This window comes from Chlorocebus sabaeus, chromosome 24, assembly GCF_047675955.1.
Source record: "Chlorocebus sabaeus isolate Y175 chromosome 24, mChlSab1.0.hap1, whole genome shotgun sequence".
Classification (NCBI taxonomy): domain Eukaryota; kingdom Metazoa; phylum Chordata; class Mammalia; order Primates; family Cercopithecidae; genus Chlorocebus; species Chlorocebus sabaeus.
Window position 1 is genome coordinate 35,912,961 of NC_132927.1, and position 25,650 is coordinate 35,938,610.

Here is a 25,650-nt window from a genome sequence, read left to right on the forward strand (position 1 = left end):
GTATCTTGCACACTCTCATTTAATCCTAACAAAAACTCTACGAGGTAAGAAACAGGCACAGAGAGATTAAGTAATTTGCCTCAGGTTGCACAGCTTCAGGGGGTTATCAGGATTTGACACCAGGCAATGTGTGTTCCTGTTCTTAAAGAAAAGCAACATTCGTATCTTAATGATTTATAAACTGCTTTGTTCATTCCTTCTCATTTAATTCTTCCTCAAAGAAGTGGGGGAGGTGAGGAAAGGAGACCAGGTTTAGTAACTTACTGTGATTCTGTGTCTACCAAGCATATTCTGAGCCAGCCTGGAACCCTGGTACATTGGCTGTTCTTCGCTCTTTCCTTGACCCTGACCGTACTTTGCTTTACCCACCGGTGAAATCTCTAGGAACGCCTCACCAGTGCAGGAGGCATTGAGTCAGGGTAACACGGAATTCCTCACTCATCAAGGGTCTCTCAAAACCTCAGGCGGACGGGAGTCAGGGAAAACAGAAATTGCACGCACCAAGCAAATACGCAAGACTGCTGACACACGTTCGCAGTGATTTATCTTTTTACTAATTGCAAGGGCACGCGGGATGGGTTAGTTGCGAGAGTTCCAGCCTAGAAACACCGTTAATGTTGTTAGTTGCGTCCCGGTTGCAGCTCCGCCCTGGGCTGGAAAGGTCCCGCCCGTTACCTGTTGCCAGCACGAAGGCCGGGACGCTGTGGAAGCGCACCGGGCCGTGGCTGCGGCCGTCCTCACACGCCACGAAGGCGGTCACCAGCCCACACGGGCAGTGGATGTTGACGCGGGCCTCGCGGGTGCCCGCAGCGGGCGCCGGCACAAGCCCGAAGTCCAAGGCGAAGCGGCCCAGCGCCAGCACTGCGTGGCCGCACAAGGAGCTGTAGCCCTCGTTGTGCAGGAACAGGACGCCCAAGTGCGCATCCGGCAGCTCGCTCGGCACTAGGACCGCCCCGTACATGTCCCGGTGCCCTCGGGGCTCGAACATGAGCCGTCGCCGCACGTGGTCAAGGTGCTGGCGCATGTAGCGCCGCTTGGCCAGCAGGGTGGGCCCGGACACCTCCGGACACCCAGCCAGCACGATGCGCAGCGGCTCGCCGCCCGTGTGCATGTCCACCACCGACAGCACCGGCGTCCCCGGATCATGCGGGGGCAGCCGGGACACCGCCAGCGCGCTCTCCATGGTCTGCGTCCGGGAACACAAGAACAGTCCTGCAGCGATGGCTTCAAGCCCGACCCCTACCCACTGACTCCTGGCGAGGAGGGCGGGACGCGAAGCAGCCACCCCTCGTGGGGCGGGACATCGGAGCCTAAACCCGGAAGTGGGGGAGGAACTTCGGAGCGGTTGCCCAGGTTACTGGGAGGCGGAGCCGCCGAGCTCGCTGTGGCCCGGATGTTCGGTGCAGCTGCCAGATCCGCTGGTCTAGTGCTTCTGGAAAAAAACCTTCAGGCGGCCCATGGGTGAGTGGTCGCCAAGATCCCGGGAAGTCCTGGTTGTTTCTGGTAGTCCTGGTTGCTTTCCTACACGGCTGGCCTCGGGCTCGGCTCTCTGTAGGCGGCCTTCAGCTGGCGGCGCAGGCTCGCCCCTTGACCCCGCCCGCCCTCGGGCCGGGCCCCGCACTCTTGCCGGGTTGGGGTGGTCTCTGTCCCCGACGGGCTGCCAGGGGAGGCGCGCTGTGTGCGGCGGAAAGGCCAGGTCTTTGTTGTTTGGTCCGAAATGTCCCTTCAGTCCCTTAGTTTAATGTGAAGGGAACACTTGCAAGAGGGTTGACTTCAGAATTGAAAACGCGGGTGATAGTGCAGAAAAAACTAAAGCAGAAGCAAGTTGCTGCATAATTTGTCTCCTGCTTCAACCTCAAAGGTAGATTTGTAGGGCCCGTCACAAAGGGGCAAGACCGCTGCAAAAAAAATAGAATCTTAAAACTTTAACCATCGTTCACTAAAGGAAATGAAAGGGGATATTACACAGTCACTTGGCGCCTGGGTTTTGTTTAGTAGGTGATAGGCTGTTTATTTCAGTTCAGTTTTATCATACTGGTTTTCAGGCCTTGGATTTTGAGAAACTTTAGATTATTGCTATTCACATGTATTTATTAAGCATCTACTAGATGTAAAACCCATACAGAAGTTTCCAATTCCTTAACTTCTGCATTCTTGAAAAACCTGAAACATAATTCATTTTCATGTATTAATTTAGAGCATTGTGATTACAATTGATTACAAAAAAAAGGGCCCATTAAAGAGGCCAATGGGTTTAAAAAGCTAAGTCCGAAATTTGTTAAAAGCGAAAATATTAAACTTGAGGAATTTTAATCAATGCTGCTTCTCTTTTTATCTCAGCAGCATAAGGAGAAGGAAATAAAAAGTCTACTTGAACGTGAAAGGAGAGAGGGCAATGTAGACCAGGCAGTCTGAATTGTGAATCCGTGAATAATTTGGAAACGATTGTTCAAGAATAGTCAAAGATGCATACTTTTTCAAATTAATTCACATGTAGACCACAGTTTGTTTGTTTGTTTTGAGAAGGAGTCTCCTTCTGTAGCCCAGGCTGGAGTGCAGTGGCGCGATCTCGGCTCACTGCAACCCCCACCTCCTAGGTTCAAGCGATTCTCCTGCCTCAGCCTCCCAAGTAGCTGGGACTACAGGCACGCCACCACGCCTGGCTAATTTTTGTATTTTTAGTAGAGACGAGGTTTCACCGTTTTGGCCAGGCTGGTCTCGAACTCCTGACCTCGTGATCTGCCCACCTCGGCCTCCCAAAGTGCTGGGATTACAGGCGTGAGCCACCTCACCCAGCCTGTTTGTTTTAATCCACATTAGATTGTAGGGTTTTGGCAGGAATTCTGTTTCTCCTTGGACTTTTAGTGGCCCCTAACCAGTGGAATCAAGCTCAGTATATGTTTATTGGATGAATCAATGAATGAATGAAGGGAATCAGATGTCACTGATGAAGAAAACTCCTTCCATAATTTCTTCTTGTGAATAAGGTCAAAGACAACGTATTAGGTTCTTAGTTGTTGGGTTTTTTTATGTAAGGAGTAGCAGCTTTTCCCCTAAGCCTTTAGATCAGGGGATTAATTTTAAGGCAGTGGTTCCTAAATATTTGCCCAGTGACAGCCTTGATGAAATTTTCACTTATCCTCCACAAAAATGATAAAAGCTAGGACAAAGTAGGAAGCTTTTTATAAAGGTAATTTATGTACCTCTGTTCTGAAATTATGTTCTCTGCCTTTCCCATGTGAAAATGTGTTCTGTTATGAACATAGATGACAATTGTATGTCTACATGTGGGTGCCTAATGTCCTGACTGGGCAAAATAGAAGCTGGTGACCCTCTACTGGTGCTCTAATTTAAAAATATATGTATATTTGAACTTTATAGTCAGTGAAACTCAAAAGTATCCTCTGATCGTACCGGGTTGGGCCTTGAGTCCTGGGGATAGATCCTGCTCTGCTGGTTGAGGACCTTAATCATAAGGCACAGTATTAACAGCAAGGTTCCAGGATAACTGTCTGCAGTGTCACAGTGTAAAAGGAGAAATTTAAATTTAAAAATGCTTGAAGACTTTTGTCTAATATGTGTTATTTAAAATTTTGAAACTGTTATTTCTGCCAAGTGCTTCAGCTATTATTGCATTTTTTTAAATAATCACAAAAGATGTTACTATACTGGCATTTGTTTTTAAAAAGCTGTCGATATCCAACCAGCATGCCTTGGACTTTATTGTGGGAAGACCCTATTATTTAAAAATGGCTCAACTGAAATATATGGAGAATGTGGGGTAAGTGTTATGTTTGTGTCTTATTTCATTTTGTAAAATCTGTTTGCTTTTGAAATATTTTCACATGTAGAATATTTTTTCTTATTATACTCACTAATTTATAAAAGAATATGGAGGGCCAGGCGCAGTGGCTCATACCTGTAATCCCAGCACTTTGGGAAGCCGAGGCGAGTGGATTACTTGAGGTCAGGAGTTCGAGACCAGCCTGACCAATATGGTGAAACCCCGTCTCTGCTAAAAATAGAAAAAAATTAGCTGGGCATAGTGGTGTGTGCCTGAAGTCCCAGCTGCTCGGGAGGCTGAGACAGGAGAATTGCTTGAACCCAGGAAGTGGAGGTTGCAGTGAGCCAAGATCGCACCACTGCATTCCAGCCTGGGCAACAGAGGGAGACTCCATCTCAAAAAAAAATAAAATAAAGAAATATAGGCCGGGCGCAGTGGTTGAAGCCTGTAATCCCAGCACTTTGGGAGGCCGAGTCGGGCGGATCACGAGGTCAGGAGATCGAGACCATCCTGGCTAACCCGGTGAAACCCCGTCTCTACTAAAAAATACAAAAAACTAGCCGGGCGAGGTGGCGGGCGCCTGTATCCGGAGGCTGAGGCAGGAGAATGGCGTAAACCCGGGAGGCGGAGCTTGCAGTGAGCTGAGATCCGGCCACTGCACTCCAGCATGGGCGACAGAGCGAGACTCCGTCTCAAAAAAAAAAAGAAATATAAAAGATTATGGAGACATTAATGTAGTCATTGTTTATGTTGGCATTTTGATGTCTATTATTTTTTAAAACATTTAATAATTTAATAATTTCTAATTTATGATTTAGTACCATGTCTTGTACAGTAAGTTGAACATCATGAATCCAGAACATTTATCTGCAATTATTCTTATATAATGTTAATAACTAGGTTTTTCATTGAATGTTAGTCAACTATTTTAGTAACTTAGTAAAAGGAATCTTTTAAGAGCATTGTACATTGTACAAATATAGCACATACAATATAGATTTCTTTTTATTTTACTTATGCCTTTTTTAGTTCTAAAAGCTGCACATGTAAACTTAAATATTTAAACTGAAATGGGATGTCTTATAGAATGATTTGGGGGGGTGTTAATATTCTAAAATAATATCTGTACACAAAGTACTGGTTTTATATATTGTAGGTATGCCCAAGAGGACAGAGAACGAATGCACAGAAATATTGTCAGCCTTGCACAGAATCTCCTGAACTTTATGATTGGCTCTATCTTGGATTTATGGCAATGCTTCCTCTGGTTTTACACTGGTTCTTCATTGAATGGTACTCGGGGAAAAAGAGGTTAGCACATTTCTATGACTGTATCTGGCTGGACTAATGTTGGAATAATTATCACTCAGAAGACCTTATTAAGTAATTCTGCCTCTTCTGTTTTAAAAGTGGTAAACATGTTTTTCCTTTATCTTCAGATTATTCTTAACTGTGACAAGAAAACTTAACAATAGGGCATGACTTAGTAATTTTTAAGGGAACTGTCCTTAGTCCGTTTTACTCTCAATGATCTTGAAGGAATACTTTTTTACTTCTCAATTATAATCCTTATTGGTTTTCTACACAAAATTGGTTATGATGACAAGCTATTTATTGTTATGGACCACATTCTTTGTAATTTAATTTAATACTAATAATCTAGTATGATGTAGTTAGAAACGATATAGCTGTAACCTAATACAGAAACTCATATTAACATATTAAATCAGCACACATTTACTAAGCACTGCATTTTATGTTTGAAATATCAGGGAAGAAGATATAAAAATAACTGACATGGCTTATAGTCATAATCTTGTGGAGAAAACAAGTGTGTACATAATTATAAATCAGTCTTAGAAATGTAGTAGAAGAGTTATAAACAAAGTACTCTGGAGTTACAAAGAATGGAGAGATAAATTATGCCTGATAGGATCTGAAAGATTTCAAAAAAAGAACATTTTAGGCAGAGGAAACATCATGAATAATGGCATAGAGGTATGAACTATGTGATCTGTGGTAGGTAGGAATGGAAGTAATCTGGGGTAGTCAAGAGTGGGTTGCAGATGAAGAAAAGTAATATAAAAGGGAGTAGGAAAGATAGGTTGGGGCCAGAATGTGAAGGTTCTTGATAAGCATGTGAACTTTAATCTGCTGGGAATGGGAAGTCAAATTCTGTGTTAGTACATTAACCATACTGGTTTTCTTTTAGTTCCTCCAACTGCTCAGGATCTTTCCTATTTTAGGTTCTTTCCCTTCCTCCAAACTCTTTCCACTGTCTGAAATACTCTCTTCTTCATCTGACTGCAACTTGTTACCTAGCTACCTTCTTTTCCTTCTGATTTCAATTTAAAAGTCACTCAGAAAGTTGAGTGCTTAAAACAAAACAACAACAACAACAACAAAACAAAGAGTGCTATTAAAAGAGAAAAATAAGGAAGACAGCTTACTTTCTATGCTTTCCTTCTAGGCCTCTAGGCCTGTGGTGGGACAGGCAGTCTGAAAGACTTCTGAAATGCCTTCAAGGCCTTTTTTTCATTGTCTCGGCTGTTAGCACTTGGCTCTCTTTTAGCCATGCTAACCTCTCTAGCAAGTTGTTGCTCTACAGCCTGGTTGAATTCCTCTCCTGAAAATGCTCTTTTCTTCTCTACCACCTGGCCAGGCTGCAAATTTTCCAAACTTTTAGACTCTGCTTTCCCTTTAAGTATAAGTTCCAATTTTTAAGTCATTCCTTTGCTCCCACATCTATCTGATCATAGGCTGTTAGAAGCAGCCACAGCACATCTTGAATGCTTTGTTGTTTAACGATTTCTTCCACTAGATACCCTAAGTCATCACTCTTAAGTTCCGACTTCCACAGATGCATAGGACATGGACACAATGCAGCAAAGTTCTTTGCTAGGGCATAATATGGATGACCTTTACTACAGTTCCTGATAACTTCCTTATTTCCATGTGAGACCTCATCAGCCTGGCCTTCACTGTCTATATTTCTGTCAGCATTTTGGTCATAACCACTTAAGGCTGTAAGAGGTTCCAAACTTTCCCTCGTCTTCCTGTCTTCTTCTGAGACCTCCGAACTCTTTCAGCCTCTGCCTGGTACCCAGCTCCAAAGCTGCTTCCGTATTTTCAGGTGTCTTTATAGCATTGCCCTACCCTTCAGTTTCAGTTTTCTGTTAGTCCATTTGCGTTGCCGTAAAGGAATACTTGAGACTGGGTAATTTATAAAGAAAAGAGGTTTAATTGGCCCATGGTTCTGCAGGCTGTACATGAAGCATAGTGCTGGCATCTGCTTCTGGTGATGGCTTGAGGAAGCTTATAATCATGGCACAAGGCAGAGGGGTACCAGTGTGAGAGGAGGCAGGAGGCAAAGGGGAACCACATGGTGAGAGAGGGAGGAGGTACCTCTTTCATTTTTATTTTTTTATGTTTTATTTATTTATTTATTTTTGTTTCTCGAGACAAGGTCTTGGTTTGACACCTAGGCTATATTGCAGTGGTGTGATCATTGTTTACTGCAACCTTGACTTCCTAGGCTCAAGTGATCTTCCCAACTCAGCCGTCCAAGTAGCTGGGACTACAGGTGTGTACCACCACACCCCGCTAATTTTTTATATTTTGTAGAGACAGGGTCTCTCTATGTTGCCCAGGCTGGTCTCGATCTCCTGGGCGCAAGCAGTCCTCCTGCCTCAGCCTCCCAAAGCGCTGGGATTACAGGTGTGAGCCACCATGGATCTTTTAAACAACCAAATCTCACATGAACTCCTAGAGTGAGAACTCACTCATTACTGTGCGCACAGCTCCAAGTCATTCCTGAAGCTTCCACTCTCGTGACCCAAATACTTCCCACTAGGCCCCACCTCGTTGAGGATTACATTTCAACATGAGATATGGAGGGAATGAGCATCCAAAAAAATCACTCCTTATTTGAGTGAATCGTTTATTGGTGAAGATCTGGTGTATGGAAGTGGCATCATTTGATGTATATTTTAGGAAGAAAATTTCTGTGGAGGGTAGATTAGAGGTGAGATATTTAATAGAAGACTGTTGTCAAAGAAATAGACTGTGGTAGTTGGAATGGAAATGGAAAGGATGGTCCAGATGGAAATAGAATCAGTGGTTTTCTGGGGCGTACCTGATAAATCTAGGGTGGTTATTTACGTTGGGAAAGCATTTATAATTTTTCAGAATAATTTATAAAAATACTTTTAAAATAGCATCTTTCATCCAGCTTTTAATTTCTGTTATATTAATAGAATGATGAGAGATGGGGTGAGAACAGAGATGTGATAAAGCTGAAACAGAATAATTGCCCAGTCAATTGGCAGGAAGTTCTCAGCCCCAAAGTAGAGAAGAGCTAAAGGCCATAGGTATGTCTTCACCAAATGCATTTGAATTCAGATATCAGCTGTGTTTTGAGGGAGAGACTTGAAGCAGAGACTAGAGGTTGGTTTGAGGGAAGGCGAGGAGTGACTAATGCTCAGACAGGAAAGGAGGTGGGTTTAAAAAGGGAATTGTACAACTATGCTTTGCCTAGGAAATAGGTAACAAGGAACACAGGGGCCATCTCTTAACAATTTCCTGAAACTTTGCACTTACAGTCCGGATAGATTGGGGCTGGAGGTGTCTTAACAAATGTTCCTAAAAACTGGGGATAACCCCTGAGCTGATCTGGAAGGATGCATGGTTTGGCAGATAGGTAAAATGTGTTTTGAGGCGGAGGGTGATGCATGCCCCGATGTGTGGAGGCACAAGTGAACTGAAAGCCTTTTAGCGTGGCCAGGAAATATAGAAGACGATGCTGGCAAGGGGTGTTTTTCCAGAAAGACAAAAAGACTCAAAAATTAGTTTAATGAGAGGAGTTTTAAAATTGTATTTCATTTTGTAAAGATTATGTGTCTGGCTGCAGACAGACACATAAAAAAGACATAAAAGAGAACATGACAAGAAGACCAGTAAGAACGTTATCAAAGTAATGGCAAGAAATAATGAAGTTGGGATTTTGCCTCTAAAAATATTAATTCTATAAGGAAGCAAAATGTCAAATTACATAATGTGAATGTGTGTTTATTTATGTTTTCAGTGTTTTCATCTTTGTAAAATGGCACAGGAGTTCTGCTTCCAACAATGTGAGTTAATTAGGAGCTCCAAGTGACCCACCTGCACAAAATAACTAAAGTCTGGGATAGATAAACTATGTTAGACATTGCTGGTCCCAGCTGGAGATGGAGAGATCTCCAGGAACTCTTCTCTTTCAAAACACAAACCAACCCCCCCTGAGTTAGGCCAGAGTGACAAGGCAGGCAGTTGGGATGAGAGGGTTGTCTAAGGTCAATTGCTGGTAGCAGCAGTGTTATCTGGATACTGAATCTTGGGCAGCCTCTGCCAAGATTAAACCCTCAAGGGCCTGAAGCTCAAGGTTGTAGTGGCCATAGCTGCTGGCAAAAGTAGCAGAGCTTCTTTGCTGGAAAGCTTCCCCATTCTCAGTTTAACCCTATAAGACTCTTGCTCATTAAGATCTAGTAATGACCTCATAGTCTGTGGTTACTAAATAAAATAGCACTAGGACTTATTGGTAGATGCAACGAACAATACATTTATGCTCTCAGAGGACACAGATAATGGACTTTCACCTATGGGATATGTAACTGCTACCTATAAAGAAAGTAAAGGTGTAGTCACAAGCTGTCCATAATAATAAGATTATTTGGAATAAACAGATGTATTGGGGGAAGAAAAGGGAACTTTTAGAAATGAAAATTTATACTTGCCAAAAATAAAAAATAAAAAAGGTAGTCAGCAGATTAAACAGTTGAAGATAGAATTAGTGAACTAGAAAAGAATGCATATAAATAATGGCATATAGCACTGAGAAAGAAGGAGATGGAAAATCAGGTGCAAGAAGGTGACATCCATGTTGGGTGGATGTGGGAGTCGTGCAGGCTTAAAGTCTTACCCTTCACAGGAGCCAGTCTCTCTCATAACAATTCCATGAACTTCTGGGGTCCTGCAAGTGACATGCCAATTACAAGAGTCACTGAATTCAAAAAAGCCAAACCATGGTATCCCCATCAGGCATTTATAGTTCATTTATGGTTCTCCCTAGTCCAGATGTAATTTACCAGTCAGGATCATTTGTATCATAAGCGGTGTTGCCTAGCAATATAGTTGACATTCTATCCTTACCAGGTTTCCAGAGGAAAAGAGCTAGAGAGTTAACTGAAGGCCAGATTCTCATAAATGTTTTGTTAAATTTTTGCCCATAGTATCTAACTAGGGTCTCTGGAAAAATAGAGACTATGAAGGAGAGCTGGTATTTTTTTTTTTTTCTGGCTGACATCCTGTGGAAAAACCTCCAGCTCTTCTGAACCCTCTTCTCTCCTGCTGCCTCCCCAGAGAGGCTAGAAATTCAGATTTCCACTGTCCTAACCTCTTTTTCTTTTCTTTTTTTCTTTTTTTTTGTGACAGAGTCTTGCTCTGCCACCCAACCTGGAGCGCAGTGGCGTGATCTCAGCTCACTGCAAGCTCTGCCTCCCGTGTTCATGCCATTCTCCTGCCTCAACCTCTCCAGTAGCTGGGACTACAGGCGCCCACCACCACACCTGACTAATTTTTTGTATTTTTAGTAGAGACAGGGTTTCACCGTGTTAGCCAGGATGGTCTCTATCTCCTGACCTCGTGATCCGCCTGCCTCAGCCTCCCAAAGTGCTGGGATTGCAGGCGTGAGCCAGTGCCCCCGGCCAAGGAGAGCTAGTATTTTAAGAGATACTGGCATGGCACATGTATAGATAGGTAACAAACCTGCATGTTGTGCACGTGTACCCTAGAACTTAAAGTATTATAACAACAACAAAAAAAGTATTATAACAAAAAAAAAAAGATACTGGCTTCAGGTTTTACAAAAATAATAAGTAACAGATTCACAGATCCCAGAAGCAAAACACATCCCAAGCAGAATAAATAGAAATTTACACTTACATGCATCATGATTAAACTGCATAATATTGAAAACAGAAGCCATGTGGAAAAGAACCAAGGCATACCTTTTAAGAGCCTTGGTTGTGCTTCCAGCCAACAGCCAGCACTTAACTGCAGCCATGTGAGTTAGTCCTTTTAAATGCTGCAGCATGTCAAGCCTCTAGACTTCCAAGCTGACATCATGTGGAGCAGAAAGAACTGCCCAGTTGAGCCCAGTCACATCACAAAATAGTGAGAAATGATCAGTGGTTCTTGTTTCAAGCCACCAAGTTTTGAGGTAGTTTGCTATGCAATGGAATAATGGAAATTATTCCACATAATGGAAAATGTTCAAGTAGAAAACTCAAAGTCACCTATAGGCTAGATATTAGAAATAACAAAACCATTTAATAAAAAGGTTGAGTATAAGATAAATATATGAAACTATTTCCTATATTCCATGTACAGTAAAGTATTGTGACATAGCTCAGACCAAGATAGCTAAGCTACATGGGATTTATCTAAGCACTTGACAAGCCAATTTTCAAATTTATATGGAAGAGCAAAGGGCCAGGAATAGCCCAGACCACCAAAGAAGTAGAAAAAATGTATGTAACATCAAGGATTGTGATCATATTATTCTTCTGGCTCAGGAATAGATAAATGGACTCAAGAAACAGAATAGAGAGCCAAAACACAGTTATATATGAAACTTTATATGACAGAAGTGCCATGGCAAATTAGTTGGGAGGGTAGGGTTGGGAAGAAGTACCTGTTCAGTAAAATGCTGCTGCTGGGACAATTGACAATTCAAATGGGAAAAAGTAAAGTTAGATTCTACCTTACCTTAGACACAGAAATCTCTTCTAGGTGAATTAAAGATAAATGTGAAATGCAAAACCTTAAAATTTTTAGAAGAAAATAGTGTGTGTGTGAGATACACACACATTATCTCAGGGTGTGGAAGGACTTTTTAAAACGTTTAAACTGCTAAGTAGAAAAAAAAAAATAAAGCCCAGTCTATTAAAATTTAGAACATGTTTATAAAAAGACTTCACAAAGAAAGTGAAAATTGAGCCCACAGACTAAGAGGAACACATTTGCAACACATTTAACTAACTGCAGAATGGAGAAACAAATCACAGTATTGTCACACAGTGGAATCCTAATACAGTAGCAAAAGTGACTGAACCTCAGCTGTAAGCAATAGCATGGATGAAAGTTGGAAATGTAATTTTGAGTGGAAAAAAATCTCAGAAGACTTCCATTAGTGTGATACCATTTTATAGCATTCAAAAATAAGCAAAAAACCAGAATAGTTGTGAAGCATAAATACAATTGGGATAAAAACTTTCTAGAAAGAAGTGATAAAAGCAGTTTGGTACATGGTTGCCTCTAAGGGAGAGACAGAGGAATGGATGGGGAGGAACAAAGAAGTAGTTATAAATTGTTGACAGTGTTCTGGTTATTGGGTAGGAGATGAGCTTATAATATTATAATTACTATACTTTATAACAAATATATGTTACCTACCGTCTTTTATGTGCATATTAAGATTAAATAATACACAGATAACTAAGAAATTTTTAGCAACAGTTTGGCAAGATACTAAAGATACAAGGCAGATCTAATTTCTGCTTTTCTGTTTCACATTTAGATAATACTGCTACAGTGTTATTTATCCCTTTTGAGAATAAAAGGTTATACTCTTGAGTAGTTTTTGTTTGACTTTTCTTATATATTTAGAAATCTGTATCTTGACACATGTACATGTTTTATTTAAGCCATTTAAATATTGCAATTTTTCTAGTAATCATGCCTCTTTTCCTTCTCTAGTTCCAGTGCACTTTTCCAACACATCACTGCATTATTTGAATGCAGCATGGCAGCTATTATCACCTTACTTGTGAGTGATCCAGTTGGTGTTCTTTATATTCGTTCATGTCGAGTATTGATGCTTTCTGACTGGTACACGATGCTTTACAACCCAAGTCCAGATTACGTTACCACAGTGCACTGTACTCATGAAGCCGTCTACCCACTGTAAGTGTTTATTTTGACTTAAGATCATTTTTTTTTTTTAATCTCTGAGAATTATTATAGATTTTATGGCCTTTGGAGACAAAAACAGGTGTGGGTTTGATTTCTGGGTCTGCCAGCTGCTATATCACCTTGAACATGTAAACAGCCTCTTGTAACTTCAGTTTTCTCATTGGTAAAATGGGAATAATGATACCTTATAAGGTGTCGTGAGGATTAAATTAATCCACACATTCTCAGATACCGTATAACTTAGATATAGGAGGCACTTTATAGTAAATGGCATTATTAGAGTGTTTGGGTTAGTGTTTTTTCTTTTTTTCTCCCCAAATAAGTGTAATTTCTATTAGAATGTTTTGTTTTAAAAATATTAAATTCATAAAATTCTGTATGCAATTATGCCAGACTATTCCAGTTGCAGAATTTTTATGAATTTTTGTAAATTCTAGAACTAGAAAATGAATTAAATTCATTTTGGCATTTTTTGGGAGAAAGGGAAAATAGAAGTCTGATATTTATGTTCTTATAATTGTAGCGGGCTTTCACTACATAATATGCTCAGGGAAATTAGTCCTTTTTGAGCAACTTCTTAATAATAAAACATCAAAAACATAGACATGCATATAGGTACAAAACAACCAGATATAGAAAAATGAAAATCTTCTTTTCTGCCTGCCAGTTTTTTGTTTGTTTTTGAGACAGAGTCTCACTCTGTTGCCCAGGCTGGAGTGTAGTGTCATGAGATCTCAGCTCACTGCAACCTCTGCCTTCTGGGTTCAAGTGATTCTTGTGCCTCAGCCTCCCCAGCTGGGATTACAGGCATGTGCCACTATGCCTGGCTAATTTTTGTATTTTTAGTAGAGAGATGGGGTTTTGCCATGTTGGCCAGGCTGGTCTTGAACTCCTGGCTTTAAGAGGTCTACCCACTTTGGCCTCCCAAAGTGATGGGATTATATGCGTGAGCCACTGGGGCCTCTCACTGCCATTTTTTAGGTATGAGAAATTATTTTTTTATATGTGTGTATATATATATTCACACACATACATATAGGCACACATATATACACATATATATAATATACATGCACACACACATATATATACACACACATATATACACATATATAGCTATAATTTTTATATAAAATACTATATAAAAGACTGATAATGTCCTTTTTGTTGATTCATTGATTCGTAGAGCTTAGCTCTAAGCATTAATTACCCTCTTGTCATATAACTCTCCTGAGGCCTTGCATAACTTAACATAGTCCTATTTGGAAAACTTAATAAGTGAATTGAATATTATATTTAAATAAGATATAAGGTGATCTTATTTAAAACAAAATCAGACTTATTTACTGACAGTCTCATTTATGTTACTTATACTAATATTTGTAAAGCCTATATTAGGAGGGTAAGAAAATATAAGATTGGAAGAGAAATGGCAAACAGGTACTACCAACCCTCATCTGCACCTGTAATAGTCACTTCTAATTTATTATAGCATTTTTTCTGCTGAATTGAGCGTAGGCTAAGAATCTTGTGGCAGCACTCTCTGTCAATCATAATCATCACACAGCTTCATTGATTAGGACATTTTCCATCTCTTCACTATCCCTGAATCAAGATTGATTGATTGTTTTTCTTCCTCAGCACCTTTACCAACAGTCATTGTAGAACAGCTTGCCTGCCTTGTTTAATTATACAAAACAGTGATTTTTAAAATTATGAGATATTATACTGTCTTACAGCATTGGGTTTAGGCATATTATTTACCTAACCATTCTAAATATAAGTGTTTGGTCAGACTGGGCTAAGCATTTCTGAAGGTTGTAGGGCTACCACAAGTCATAGTAATTTTTTTTTTTTTTTTTTTGGCAAGTCAACAAAAAGTAATAGCACACAATTACCAGAAACCTTTGGAACACTAGTGCATTGACAAATGAAGGCTGTTTTTCCCAATGTATATATAGCCTAGTTTCTTACGAATAGAAAAATACCACAGTACTTTACTGATAATTATAGTTTTAAGGGGAAACAGATTAGATGAGGCATGAAAAAACATGTAAGCTTCTATCATTATAACTTACTGCAAAAAATAACTTTTACATTACTAAAACTTTAAGAATGAGTTATGGAAAATGGCAGTTATTACTGTTATAGCAGTAATTAGCTTTAGTTTGTCAAATTTAAACTATCCCCACATGTAGGCAGCATGGATTGAAAGAGGGGAAGAGTGGAATGGGATGAGGTCTTCTGGTGGAAGGCAGGAGTGGGAAACGTAATCACTTCCACAAACTAGTTTCCTAGTTCATTTGGAGAAACAGGATGGTTTCCTCCTGATTAAAGTGATAATCTTTTCGGAGCTCTTAAGGAATTACAAGTTGTGGGAATGGACAGATTTTGTTTTCTTTTGATGTTGGTTGGGGGTGGTATAACAAGACCAAAAAAGTATCACCCAAGAGATCAAACATGTACTAATGTATTACCATACAAGACTGAACCTGAAAGCATCACAGGAACACAGGATTATGGTATCATTTTGCTGTGTGGATAGAAAGCATGTAGTCCATGATCTGAAATGACTGCTGACTTCGTAGGACACTCCCCTGTATAGGGAGAGGGTTTGAGTAGCAAGATAGTAAAAACAATTTGAAAATACTCAGGAAAATTAAGGTAGAACTATGTGGATAAAAGTCTCATTATTCAAAATAAAGTACTAGAAGTCTGGTGACACAGAACTCTTTCTACAGCTTTTTTTTTTCCTGATTATAAAAGTTACATTAAAAATGGGACGTTTCAAAAACATAGAATAAAAGCACACACAGAATAAAATAATCTGTAATTCTATTCCATGAGATGATTCTGCTAAAAATTTTATCTTTCCAGTTTTATTTCTGCATGTGTATGCATACATTTTAAAGAATATTAAGGCTATACTATGACATGCTATTTTGTAAGCTGCTGGCACTTAATATATTAGGCACAGTTCATTTTGTTAACATTTATTTCATAACTAGATTTTTATGTCTGCATAATATTGCAGCATGAATATACTATAAAATATAACCAGTTTCCTATAATTGAATATTTATTTTCTTCAGGACTTTTTTTTTTTTTTTAGGACTTTTCTTTATTATAAGTGATTGAGTAAAAATCCTTGTACAGTAGGTTTTTTTATGTATCCCTGGTTGTCTCCCTTGGGATAAATTTCTACAGGTAAAATTGCTGAATCAAAAGGGATAAACAATTTTAGGATTTTTGATACATATTTCCAGACTGCCTAAGAAAGCAACCATTGTACCTTTGCTAGCAGTGTATGAGAGCCTGTTTGGCCAGCCTTCCACCAATCTGAATATCCAATGGATAGAGTAAATATCCTTTTTTAGGCTCTTTCATTTAAAAATGATCAAGGATAAAAACATTTTTAAAACAGTTTTGATGTTACAAATTCTCTATTTTATTTTACAGATACACCATTGTATTTATCTATTATGCATTCTGCTTAGTATTAATGATGCTGCTCCGACCTCTTCTGGTGAAGAAGATTGCATGTGGATTAGGGAAGTCTGATCGATTTAAAAGTATTTATGCTGCACTTTACTTCTTCCCAATTTTAACTGTGCTTCAGGCAGTTGGTGGAGGCCTTTTATGTAAGTTTGATGGGTACAGTCAAGTCAATGAAATATATTTATTATTGTATGCAGTAATATTTCCTCTAGGTTTAACTTTGAAACTTTTTCCTTAAAATAGTTTGCTTAATCCTTTCTCTTTTTTTTTTCGTTGTTGAGATGGAATCTCACTCTGTCACCAGGCTGGAGTACAGTGGTGTGATCTCGGTTCACTGCAACCTCCGCCTCCCAGGTTCAATTGATTCTCCTGCCTTGGCCCCCTGAGTAGCTGGGACTACAGGCATGTGCCACCACGCCCGGCTAATTTTTGTATTTTTTTTTAGTAGAGACAGGATTTCACCATGTTGGTCAGGATGGTCTCGATCTCCTGACCTCATGATCCGCCCACCTTGGCCTCCCAAAGTGCTGGGATTATAGGCATGAGCCACTGCGCCCAGCTAATTTGTTTAATCCTTGAAAATAAACCTTAGTGTATGTTTTTGCTAAAACATATGATCAGTATTATAAAGAAAAGTCATGGATTTCTTGGAATGGAATAAAAATTCTCAAGAAATCAGTGACAGCTAATCAAAACTGATTTCTGTTTAGAGAATACTTTCCATTTGAAGCTTACGACCAAATTAGAAGATTTTTAAAATCTAAGTATATCATAAGAAATAGAAACTGGTTTTTATTTAGTAATTTATGAAAATTAGTTTTAATAATGTATACTGTTTATTATTAAGTAAGGTCTTAGGTTTCTAAGTTCATTTATGAAAACCTTTTATAGTAAAAAGTCCTCAATATCTTTTATTTTAATGTAACCATTAATTCATTTGTTTAGTAAACATTTAGACCAAACTGTGACTCAAAAGAATAAGAAAAATTCACTGTTAAAAACCTCACATACAACCAGGAGATAAAGCAGGCAAGCCCAGTGGCTGAGAAAACGTAGTGTGGTTCTTTTGAATATGTGACATTGAACGTTCCAAGGATGTTGGACATCATCCTTTATATGGAGCTTGGTAATGTAATTTGGTAATATAGGTTAGGAATGTAATTTGGTTCAAGGTGATGGTGGGGCTTGAAGGTAAGACCAAGGGAACCAGAAATTCTGTTATCCCCCATATTCTGATTTACAGATGAACTGTTTCATTTGGCCTGCACAGAATTCGAAAATCTATAGTTCCCTCTAGCTCCTCTCTCCCTGTTAGATTTGGCCCATTCCCTATACCTTCCTGGCTAGCCTCTGTGTCATTTAAGGTTGCCATTCTTGCTCTAGGGAATAGGGACCTGTTCTTAAAAGGATTTAGGCAGAAGAGTGACATGATTACATTTGCACTGTAGAAAGATAACTTGATACATGTGGAATTCTCTACCTATGGTAGCAAAACACTGGGAATGAGGAGCAGCTTCAAAGATAGCATTCACTAAGCTAGGTAACAAATATAGGGGTTGAAGGAATGGGACAAGAATTTTATAAAGTAGCTTTTTGACTTAGTAACCAGTGGATGGATAAATGTGAATATTAGAAGAGCAAATAGATTGGTGAAGAGAAATGAATTCAGTTTCAGTATTCGTGGAATAGCCAAAAGATTACAGATAGTTGTTTCTGCTAGGCTGAAGAGTTAAGAATTGGCCGACCTCAAATCTGTAGGTTCTAGACTGCAGGCGGTGCTATTGTGTAGAGCCTCTTGGCTATGAAATGGAAAAAAGGGAAACACTGTGAAAAGCAGGAAAACGTTTGGAAAGCTAACCCAAAGAGATGCCAGACAGCATTGCTTTCTATATTGTAGCTGTCTGTATTGAAAAATAACTTTTCCCACAGTGAATGTTTTTATCATTTTAACAAGCTTCCACTCAAAACACATTCATGGGGGACTCAAGGAGGTACTATTCATTTGCACTACCAACTCATAATTTTATGATGTCGAAAAAAAGATGATAATTTTTGGTTTGTAGGGATATAGCAAGTCTGAGCAAAGCAGAGCACCAGGAAGCTTCTGATAGCTTAAGATAGTGAAGGACTGGGGGTCTAGGGCATGATTAGGAATATGTCAGTGACCAACTTTTACCTGCTTGGAAGTATTATGGAAGCCAGCTTCTAAGTGTGATCTGTATCTGAACCACCAGGGGCACTAAAATGCATATCCCTAGACCCTACTCCAGACCTGGTTGCACAAAATCTCAAGTTTTTTTATGCACTAGAATTTAAGAACCACTCCAAATCCTATCTCTAGCCTGGCACCTCCCTCTACTCCCCACAAATTTGGGCTTAGTTAGAAACTTCCTCTTTATTCCTTTTTACTGTGTATGGCTTTTTACTACCAGGTCTTAAATTTGTATCATTAGCAACATTGTTTAGCTACGTATTAGTTAAATAGAGTTTTGTTTTTTATTTTTTATTTTTTGAAAGGTTGATTGAGGACCTAATCACTGTCTATGAAATAAAAGGTTATAAATGTCAAATAAGTCATTTAGTTCTTTAGTAAGTTGGAATCAGGCCTGTATAGATAAGTTTCTGGCTGCCGAATCCTGAGTTAACATTTGAAATTGTTCCAAATGGGTTCTACTGCAATGTAGAATGATTAGTAGTTTCATAAACTGAAGTCGTTTACAAATAATTGTATGAAAAATAATTCAAAGGTATTTTTCTCAATTTGTCCGTTTATTTTAGTGTGTTATAAATTTGAAACATTTTAAGAGAAAAGTGGTGTTTTAGAGGGAAAAATTTGCTTAAAGTATTACTGTACTGTATTTAAAGTAGAGATTGCTGGAATTTTGATATTAAGAATACTGAATGATCTCTTTATCCTTTAAAGTTTATTGATAAATGACCTTTTCTAAAGATTAATTAAAGCTGAGTTACTCTTATAGATAACCTTTCTCAACTGAGGTTCCCCACCTGGACCACGAAACACAGAAAATTATTTGACCATTTTTTCTCCTAAGTTTAGTATATAACTGGTACTATTCTAGAATGCAGAGGAGAGAAGTTAATTATTTACATTCACTGGATGCCTTAAGGCAGGGTTCTTCAAAGCTGGCCCAAGGATAGTTTTTACATTTTTTTATGGTTAAAAAATCAAAAGACTTATATTTCTTGATGTGAAAAATGTATGAAATTTATATTTTACTGTCCATAAAGTTTTTATTGGAACGCAGCCATGCCCATTCGTGTATGTATTGTCTATGGCTGCTTTCCTGCTACAACTGCAGAGCTGGGTAATCGAGACAGAGACGTGCAGGGCTAAAATCATTTACTATCTTGCCTTTTCCAGAAAAAGCTTGCTGGCCCCTGCCTCAGAACCTTAGGTTGTAAGTCTCACAGAACTGGTTGAGAAAGGATTTGACTCTAAGAATTACTGTTTGAATTTATTTGGTTTATTGAGAAAATTTGTTTAATTTCCAACATGACACCAATGCCTCTCTTTCAGATTACGCCTTCCCATACATTGTATTAGTGTTATCTTTGGTTACTCTGGCTGTATACATGTCTGCTTCTGAAATAGAGGTAGGAAGTCTTTTTTTCCTTTGTTAAAGACTTTTTTTGATAAATTTGACGAGTAAATATCAGAATAGTCCATATGATATGATATAGTACAACTAATTGTTTTAGTAATCTTTGGTTGATTGATGCCACTTGGTAGCTTTTGGCTTGTTAACTTTATGAAAAATTGTGTACCAGACTATATATTTCCCTGGGAAATTAGTGAAATAGTGAAGTAGTCAGGCTCAACTATCCAGCATGAAGGAGAAAAGTCGTTTCACACAATTTACCCATGTAGCAAACATGTAATTATTGAAATGTTGAAAGTTACTAGCACTACTTTGAGAAGAACCATAAAAATGTTTTATATTTAGAGCTAATTTTAAACTTTATTTTACAATGGCAACATTAACAGTCATCAATAATTGTGTGTTCCATATCCTTCTATGTTTTATCACAAATTTTATTTTCTTGATTATGGTTGTTTACTTTTATCCCATAATGTTTGGGGGATTTGGAGCTAACATTAATAGCCACATTATTCTGATACTGTTTCTTTTTCACGGTATCCATTTTGTACCTCTAGCTTTTTAATATTTTAGTGTAAGGCCACTATTATAAAGAACTCCTTTTTAAAAACTATATATGTCTTTATTTTCAGAATATTTTTGGCCAAAAAAGTATCTTTTGACACATTTACAGTCACTGGGTAGAATAGAACATCATGTCATAATGTTTATATTTTCAAATATTCTATTCTTAAGGAACTAAGCTATTGGTCAAAAACATGAACAACAAATGAGAAGTAGTAGTGTATTTGACTCTATAGGGGAAAATGTATTCATTAAACTTTGAATCAAAATGGGCATTCTTGTACCTTTGTTCATATGCAATCTGACATTTTCTTTCTAAAATAATTATGTGGCTCTCTACTGTTAATATATTACATTTAAATTATTGCTTTTAAATACGTTAATGGCTCTGATTTAAGAACTCTTTATTCTGAGGCCATTCCAAAGTGTCTTAGTACTCTTCCATCCTATACTTGCTAATCTAGGGCCTTTGCACTGTCTCAAACTACCCATGACAGTTGATATGTGCTTTGTCATAATTCATAACATAAAAGAAAACTCAACTGAGAGAAAATAAGTTGTAAACTATTTTGGAGTGGTTACTGTTGATGCCACTTTTTCTATTACCTTAGTGAGACAGTGAGTGGGGGAAAACATGTAGGAATCATAGTGACTTCTAGGTAGAGTAATAGTGGAAGAACTAGACAGAATATTTTTATAGTGATTATTCAGTTGTTTTCATCTGTAGATCATCCTCATTTTTCCTTTGTAATCTTTAACCAGCATTGAAATATAATTAAAGAAGATAGGCAAATTAGTTTTGGCACTTTCATGAACTCTAGGGAAAGATTTGAAGGAGGAAATAGTTGGATATTTGGATATTTGAATAAAATTAGATTTTTGATTATTTATTTATTTATTTATTTATTTATTTTTATTTTTTTTTGGCGGAGTATCACTCTGTTGCTCAGGCTCGAGTGCAGTAGTGCGATCTCAGCTCACTGCAACCTCCGCCTCTCAGGTTCAAGCAGTTCTCCTGCCTCAGCTTCCTGAGTACCTAGGATTACAGGCGCACGCCACCACACCTGGCTAATTTTTGTGCTTTTAGTAGAGACAGGGTTTCACCATGTTGATCAAGCTGGTCTCGAACTCCTGACCTCATGATCCACCCGCCTCGGCCTTCCAAAGTGCTGGGATTACAGGGGTGAGCCACCAGACCCGGCCTTGAATTTTTTCATCTCATCCATAGTTAAGAATAAGCCATACACTGTTAAATTAGCTTGAACTTATTTGTTTCTCTGCCCCTGTGAATCTCCTATATAAAATGTTCACATACTTCACTTAGCATGAATCAGAAATAGGGACCTAAAGCAGGAAAAGACAGCTTAGTACTGCTTGAGTTGATGAGCTGTTTAATGATAAGAGAAAGTTGGTAACTAACCTGTTGCAAATTATGTTTCAATGTGTTCATTAGCACATCTAGGTATTAATTTTGTATTAATTTCATTCTTCTAGTTTCTGCATACTATACAGCTGTATTAAGGATTAAAAGAAAATCAGAGTGTTCATGTGTCATTTCTGCTCCCTTACTATTCATGCAGCAGGCTCCAGGAATGCTAGAAGTTAAGGAGGCTGGGTTTCTGTACCTCCTGTTTCTCACCTGTAGATCCATAACGACTGTGGATCAGGCCAGGAAGAAAGCATATAAAGTGGAGTTTCCCTTCTAGTTTATATCTTTCTTTCAGAAGAAACTGTAGTGTTTCCAGGAGTGAATGATGCCATAGACTAGGACTTCAGAGACCTGATGACGTGGCTCTCGTCTGGGTGCCGCTGCTGAGTGCTTATATGACCTTAGGAGTCTCACTTTCCTCATCTACAAAGTGGAGTGGCTAGACTGAGTGATTTCTTAAGTCTTTTGTAGCTCAAATATTTTATGATTCTGATATTATAAATAATACATTTTACATTAAAATAAATTATCCAGCTGATTTAGCCTGATAATCTGTATTTCTCTTTTCTTTCTTTTACAAAATTATATAGAACTGCTATGATCTTCTGGTCAGAAAGAAAAGACTTATTGTTCTCTTCAGCCACTGGTTACTTCATGCCTATGGAATAATCTCCATTTCCAGAGTGGATAAACTTGAGCAAGATTTGCCCCTTTTGGCTTTGGTACCTACACCAGCCCTTTTTTACTTGTTCACTGCAAAATTTACCGAACCTTCACGGATACTCTCAGAAGGAGCCAATGGACACTGAGTGTAGACATGTGAAATGCCAAAAACCTAAGAAGTGCTCCTAATAAAAAAGTAAATCAGTCTTAACGTTGTATGAGAACTATTCTGTCATATATGGGAATAAGATTGTCAGTATATCTTAATGTTTCAGTTTGTTTTTGTTTTGCTTATGGTTAGACTTACAGACTTGGAAAATGCAAAACCCCATAATACTCTGTTATACAGGGTAATATTATCTGCTACACTAGAAGCCCACTAGGAAGCCCTTGCTTCTCTCAACAGTTCAGCTGTTCTTTCGAGCAAAATCATGTTTCTGTGTACCTAGCAATGTGTTCCATTTTATGAAGAAAAACTTCAACACATGTAATGTGCACTCCTTAACAGTGGCATAGTTGTACATACCTGTTGTGTTTCAGTTTGTTTTTCACCTATAATGAATTGTAAAGACAAACATACTTGTGGGGTCTGATAGCAAACATAGAAATGATGTGTATTGTTTTTTGTTATCTATTTATTTTCACCAATACAGTATTTTGATGTATTGCAAAAATAGATAATAATTTATATAACATGTTTTCTGTTTATAGACTGGTTCAAGGCTTGTTTGGATTATTGTTCCTGTAAAGAAAACAATAATAAAAAGCTTAACTACATAAAATTTCAATGTTTTGACACTTAATTGTTGTTTGGCACAATAGTATGGAAGTAATTCAAACTGGTAAATAGTTTCCTCTCGTATCTTGGATATGTATACATAGCATATTTTATTGATCCAGAGATACTTTTTATTTCACATTTTGACATCTCTGAATTAGGATGCATCTTACAACTGATGGCTTATTAGATTTATGAAATACAGAAGATACACAGTATAAAAAGGGTTTTCCTATGGTTGGTTTGTGGTTTATGATAGGTTTTCTGTGATGTTTATGCTTTGAAGGCCTTGAGACTTATGGTCGCAACCATGGAAGCAAAATGAGATTTTTAGCTCTTAACCTAACAACCTGACCATGTTTAAATTGTTTAGAATTTTATTTATTGATTCTGCTACTTGGTGGAGGTTGTGTGAGTTAGTTAAATTTTAAATGTTTAAGACTTCTATTAACAGCTGCAAAATGTGAAAGCAAGTGCACTCACTTTTCCTGTAGTTGTGTTTGTCTTTTGAATTCACAGCAGTTGTATCCTTGAGTTATTTTGTTAGTTATTCTTTGTTAATGTATTTTTCTCAGTACATTTAACCACTGGGAAATGAACTCTTGGTACGAATGTGTTTCTTCTTTTCTGTAGGAATAAAAAATAAATGTAAAAATTCTATTCGTACTGCACATATGTTTGGGGGGTTATTAGTGTTCATTAAAATTCTGAGTTGCCCAAAGAATCCTCAACTGGGTAATTGTATAATCGGGATAGAGTGGGTCATGTGTCTGATTATTAGGACTATATATTCTGGTCCACTTGGAGCCATTTTTACAATCTTTTTTTTCATATGTCCTGTTCTAGCAGAAAAGTATATATGCAAAAGAAGAAATTATAATTACAAGGCCTCCTAGGCAAATCGTTTCCGGAATACTTAATATATATCTACATTTTTAATTTGCTTTGGTAAGAATAAGACTAGAACAACTCATAGCCACTGCAGTTGCTAATGTTACTAAATAATTTGTTAAAACGTGGTCATTGAAATTTTAAAATCGACGCTTGTCTTAGCTTTGTTAAGTTTTCACTTAGGCTCTTGTAGCACACCACAATCCTCATCACTACAGTGTATGGTAATTTTGCTAACCAGTCCTGAAGAGGTCATTTAAAAGTCAAAATACAGGTGGAATATCTCATATCCAAAAATGCTTGAGACCAGAAGTGTTTCGAATTTCAAGTATTTTCAGATTTTGGAATATTTGCATTATACTTAACTGTTCAGTATCCGTAATCCTAAAATCTGAAATCTTAAATTCTCCATAGAGTATTTTCTTTGAGTGTCATGTTGGTGCTGAAAAAGCTTTGGGTTTTGGAGCATTTTGGATTTTGGATTTTCAGACCAGGGATACTAAATCTGTGTTTTCTTGATTAATTTGGGTCAGTTGATAAATTTAATAACTACTTTGTTATATATTTGTCTAAAACCATTGGTTTGTGAGACTACTGCACATTGAAGCCACCTGGAGAGATTTTAAAAAATAATGCCTGGGCCCCACGCCCAGAAATTCATGTTGAATTGGTCTACAGTGCTGTTTGAGCACGGGGAATTTTTTTTTTTTTTTTTTTTTTTTTGAGACAGGGTCTGACTCTGTTGCCCAGGCCGGAAGTGCAGTGATGCAATCTCGGCTCACTGCAACCTCCACCTCCTGGGTTCAAGTGATTCTCATGCCTCAGTCTCCCAAGCAACTGGGAGTATAGGTGCCCACTATGACACCCAGCTAATTTTTGTATTTTTAGTACAGATAGGGTTTCACCATATTGGTCAGGCTGGCCTCAAACTCCTGACCTCAGTGATCTGTTCACCTTAGCCTCCCAAAATACTGGGATTACAGGCATGAGCCACCACGCCCAGCCGAGCACAGGGATTTTTTAAAACCTCCAGGTGATTCTAATGTTTGAGAACCACTGATCTAAACTCCTATTTCAGATCTTAATTTTTCCAAGAGACAAGTACTAGGCAAATGATTTTCTTCTCTCTGAAATTTTGATTCTGCTTTAATTATAAAGAGGTGCTTTTCTAGAATTAAAATGTAGATGATTGTATCAAGCCCCTCATCACAATAACGAGTTAACTTTGACAGTTATATAAATTGATTTTTTAAATGTTTCTTTTAAAGTACCTCATCCTAAAAATGTCTTCTATAGTCCATGTATCAAGATATTTGGTTAATACACAAATTATTTATGTAACCTAACATATGATGTAATACTCAAGGACTTTTGTAATTTTAAGACAAAATTCTTTTTAATACTTTAAAAATAA

General features: G+C 38.1%; 3 protein-coding genes across 10 annotated transcripts in view; 1 reads left to right on the forward strand and 2 right to left on the reverse strand.

The window, feature by feature from the left end:
* Positions 1-1,183, reverse strand: part of L3HYPDH (trans-L-3-hydroxyproline dehydratase) — a 31,425-nt gene extending 30,242 nt beyond the window's left edge. For all 8 annotated transcript variants that reach the window (XR_012090972.1, XR_005235388.2, XM_073011038.1 and 5 more), the window contains exon 1: positions 676-1,183. Coding sequence is in view for 6 of the 8 variants with exons in the window: in XM_073011038.1 (XP_072867139.1) it covers positions 676-1,183 (508 nt within the window). In the remaining 2 variants the exon portion in view is untranslated. The remainder of the gene's footprint in view (positions 1-675) is intronic.
* On the forward strand, positions 1,145-24,003 carry JKAMP (JNK1/MAPK8 associated membrane protein). Its single transcript, XM_073011040.1, is given in 7 exon segments — positions 1,145-1,487; positions 3,708-3,781; positions 4,941-5,095; positions 12,578-12,784; positions 16,253-16,434; positions 19,830-19,906; positions 22,495-24,003. Coding segments are annotated over 7 exon segments (1,257 nt in total). The 3' UTR covers positions 22,714-24,003.
* CCDC175 (coiled-coil domain containing 175) overlaps positions 23,828-25,650 on the reverse strand; it is a 60,678-nt gene continuing 58,855 nt past the window's right edge. Inside the window, exon 20 of the mRNA XM_007986827.3 lies at positions 23,828-23,972. Within this exon, the coding sequence (XP_007985018.3) occupies positions 23,926-23,972 (47 nt within the window). The 3' untranslated portion in view covers positions 23,828-23,925. The remainder of the gene's footprint in view (positions 23,973-25,650) is intronic.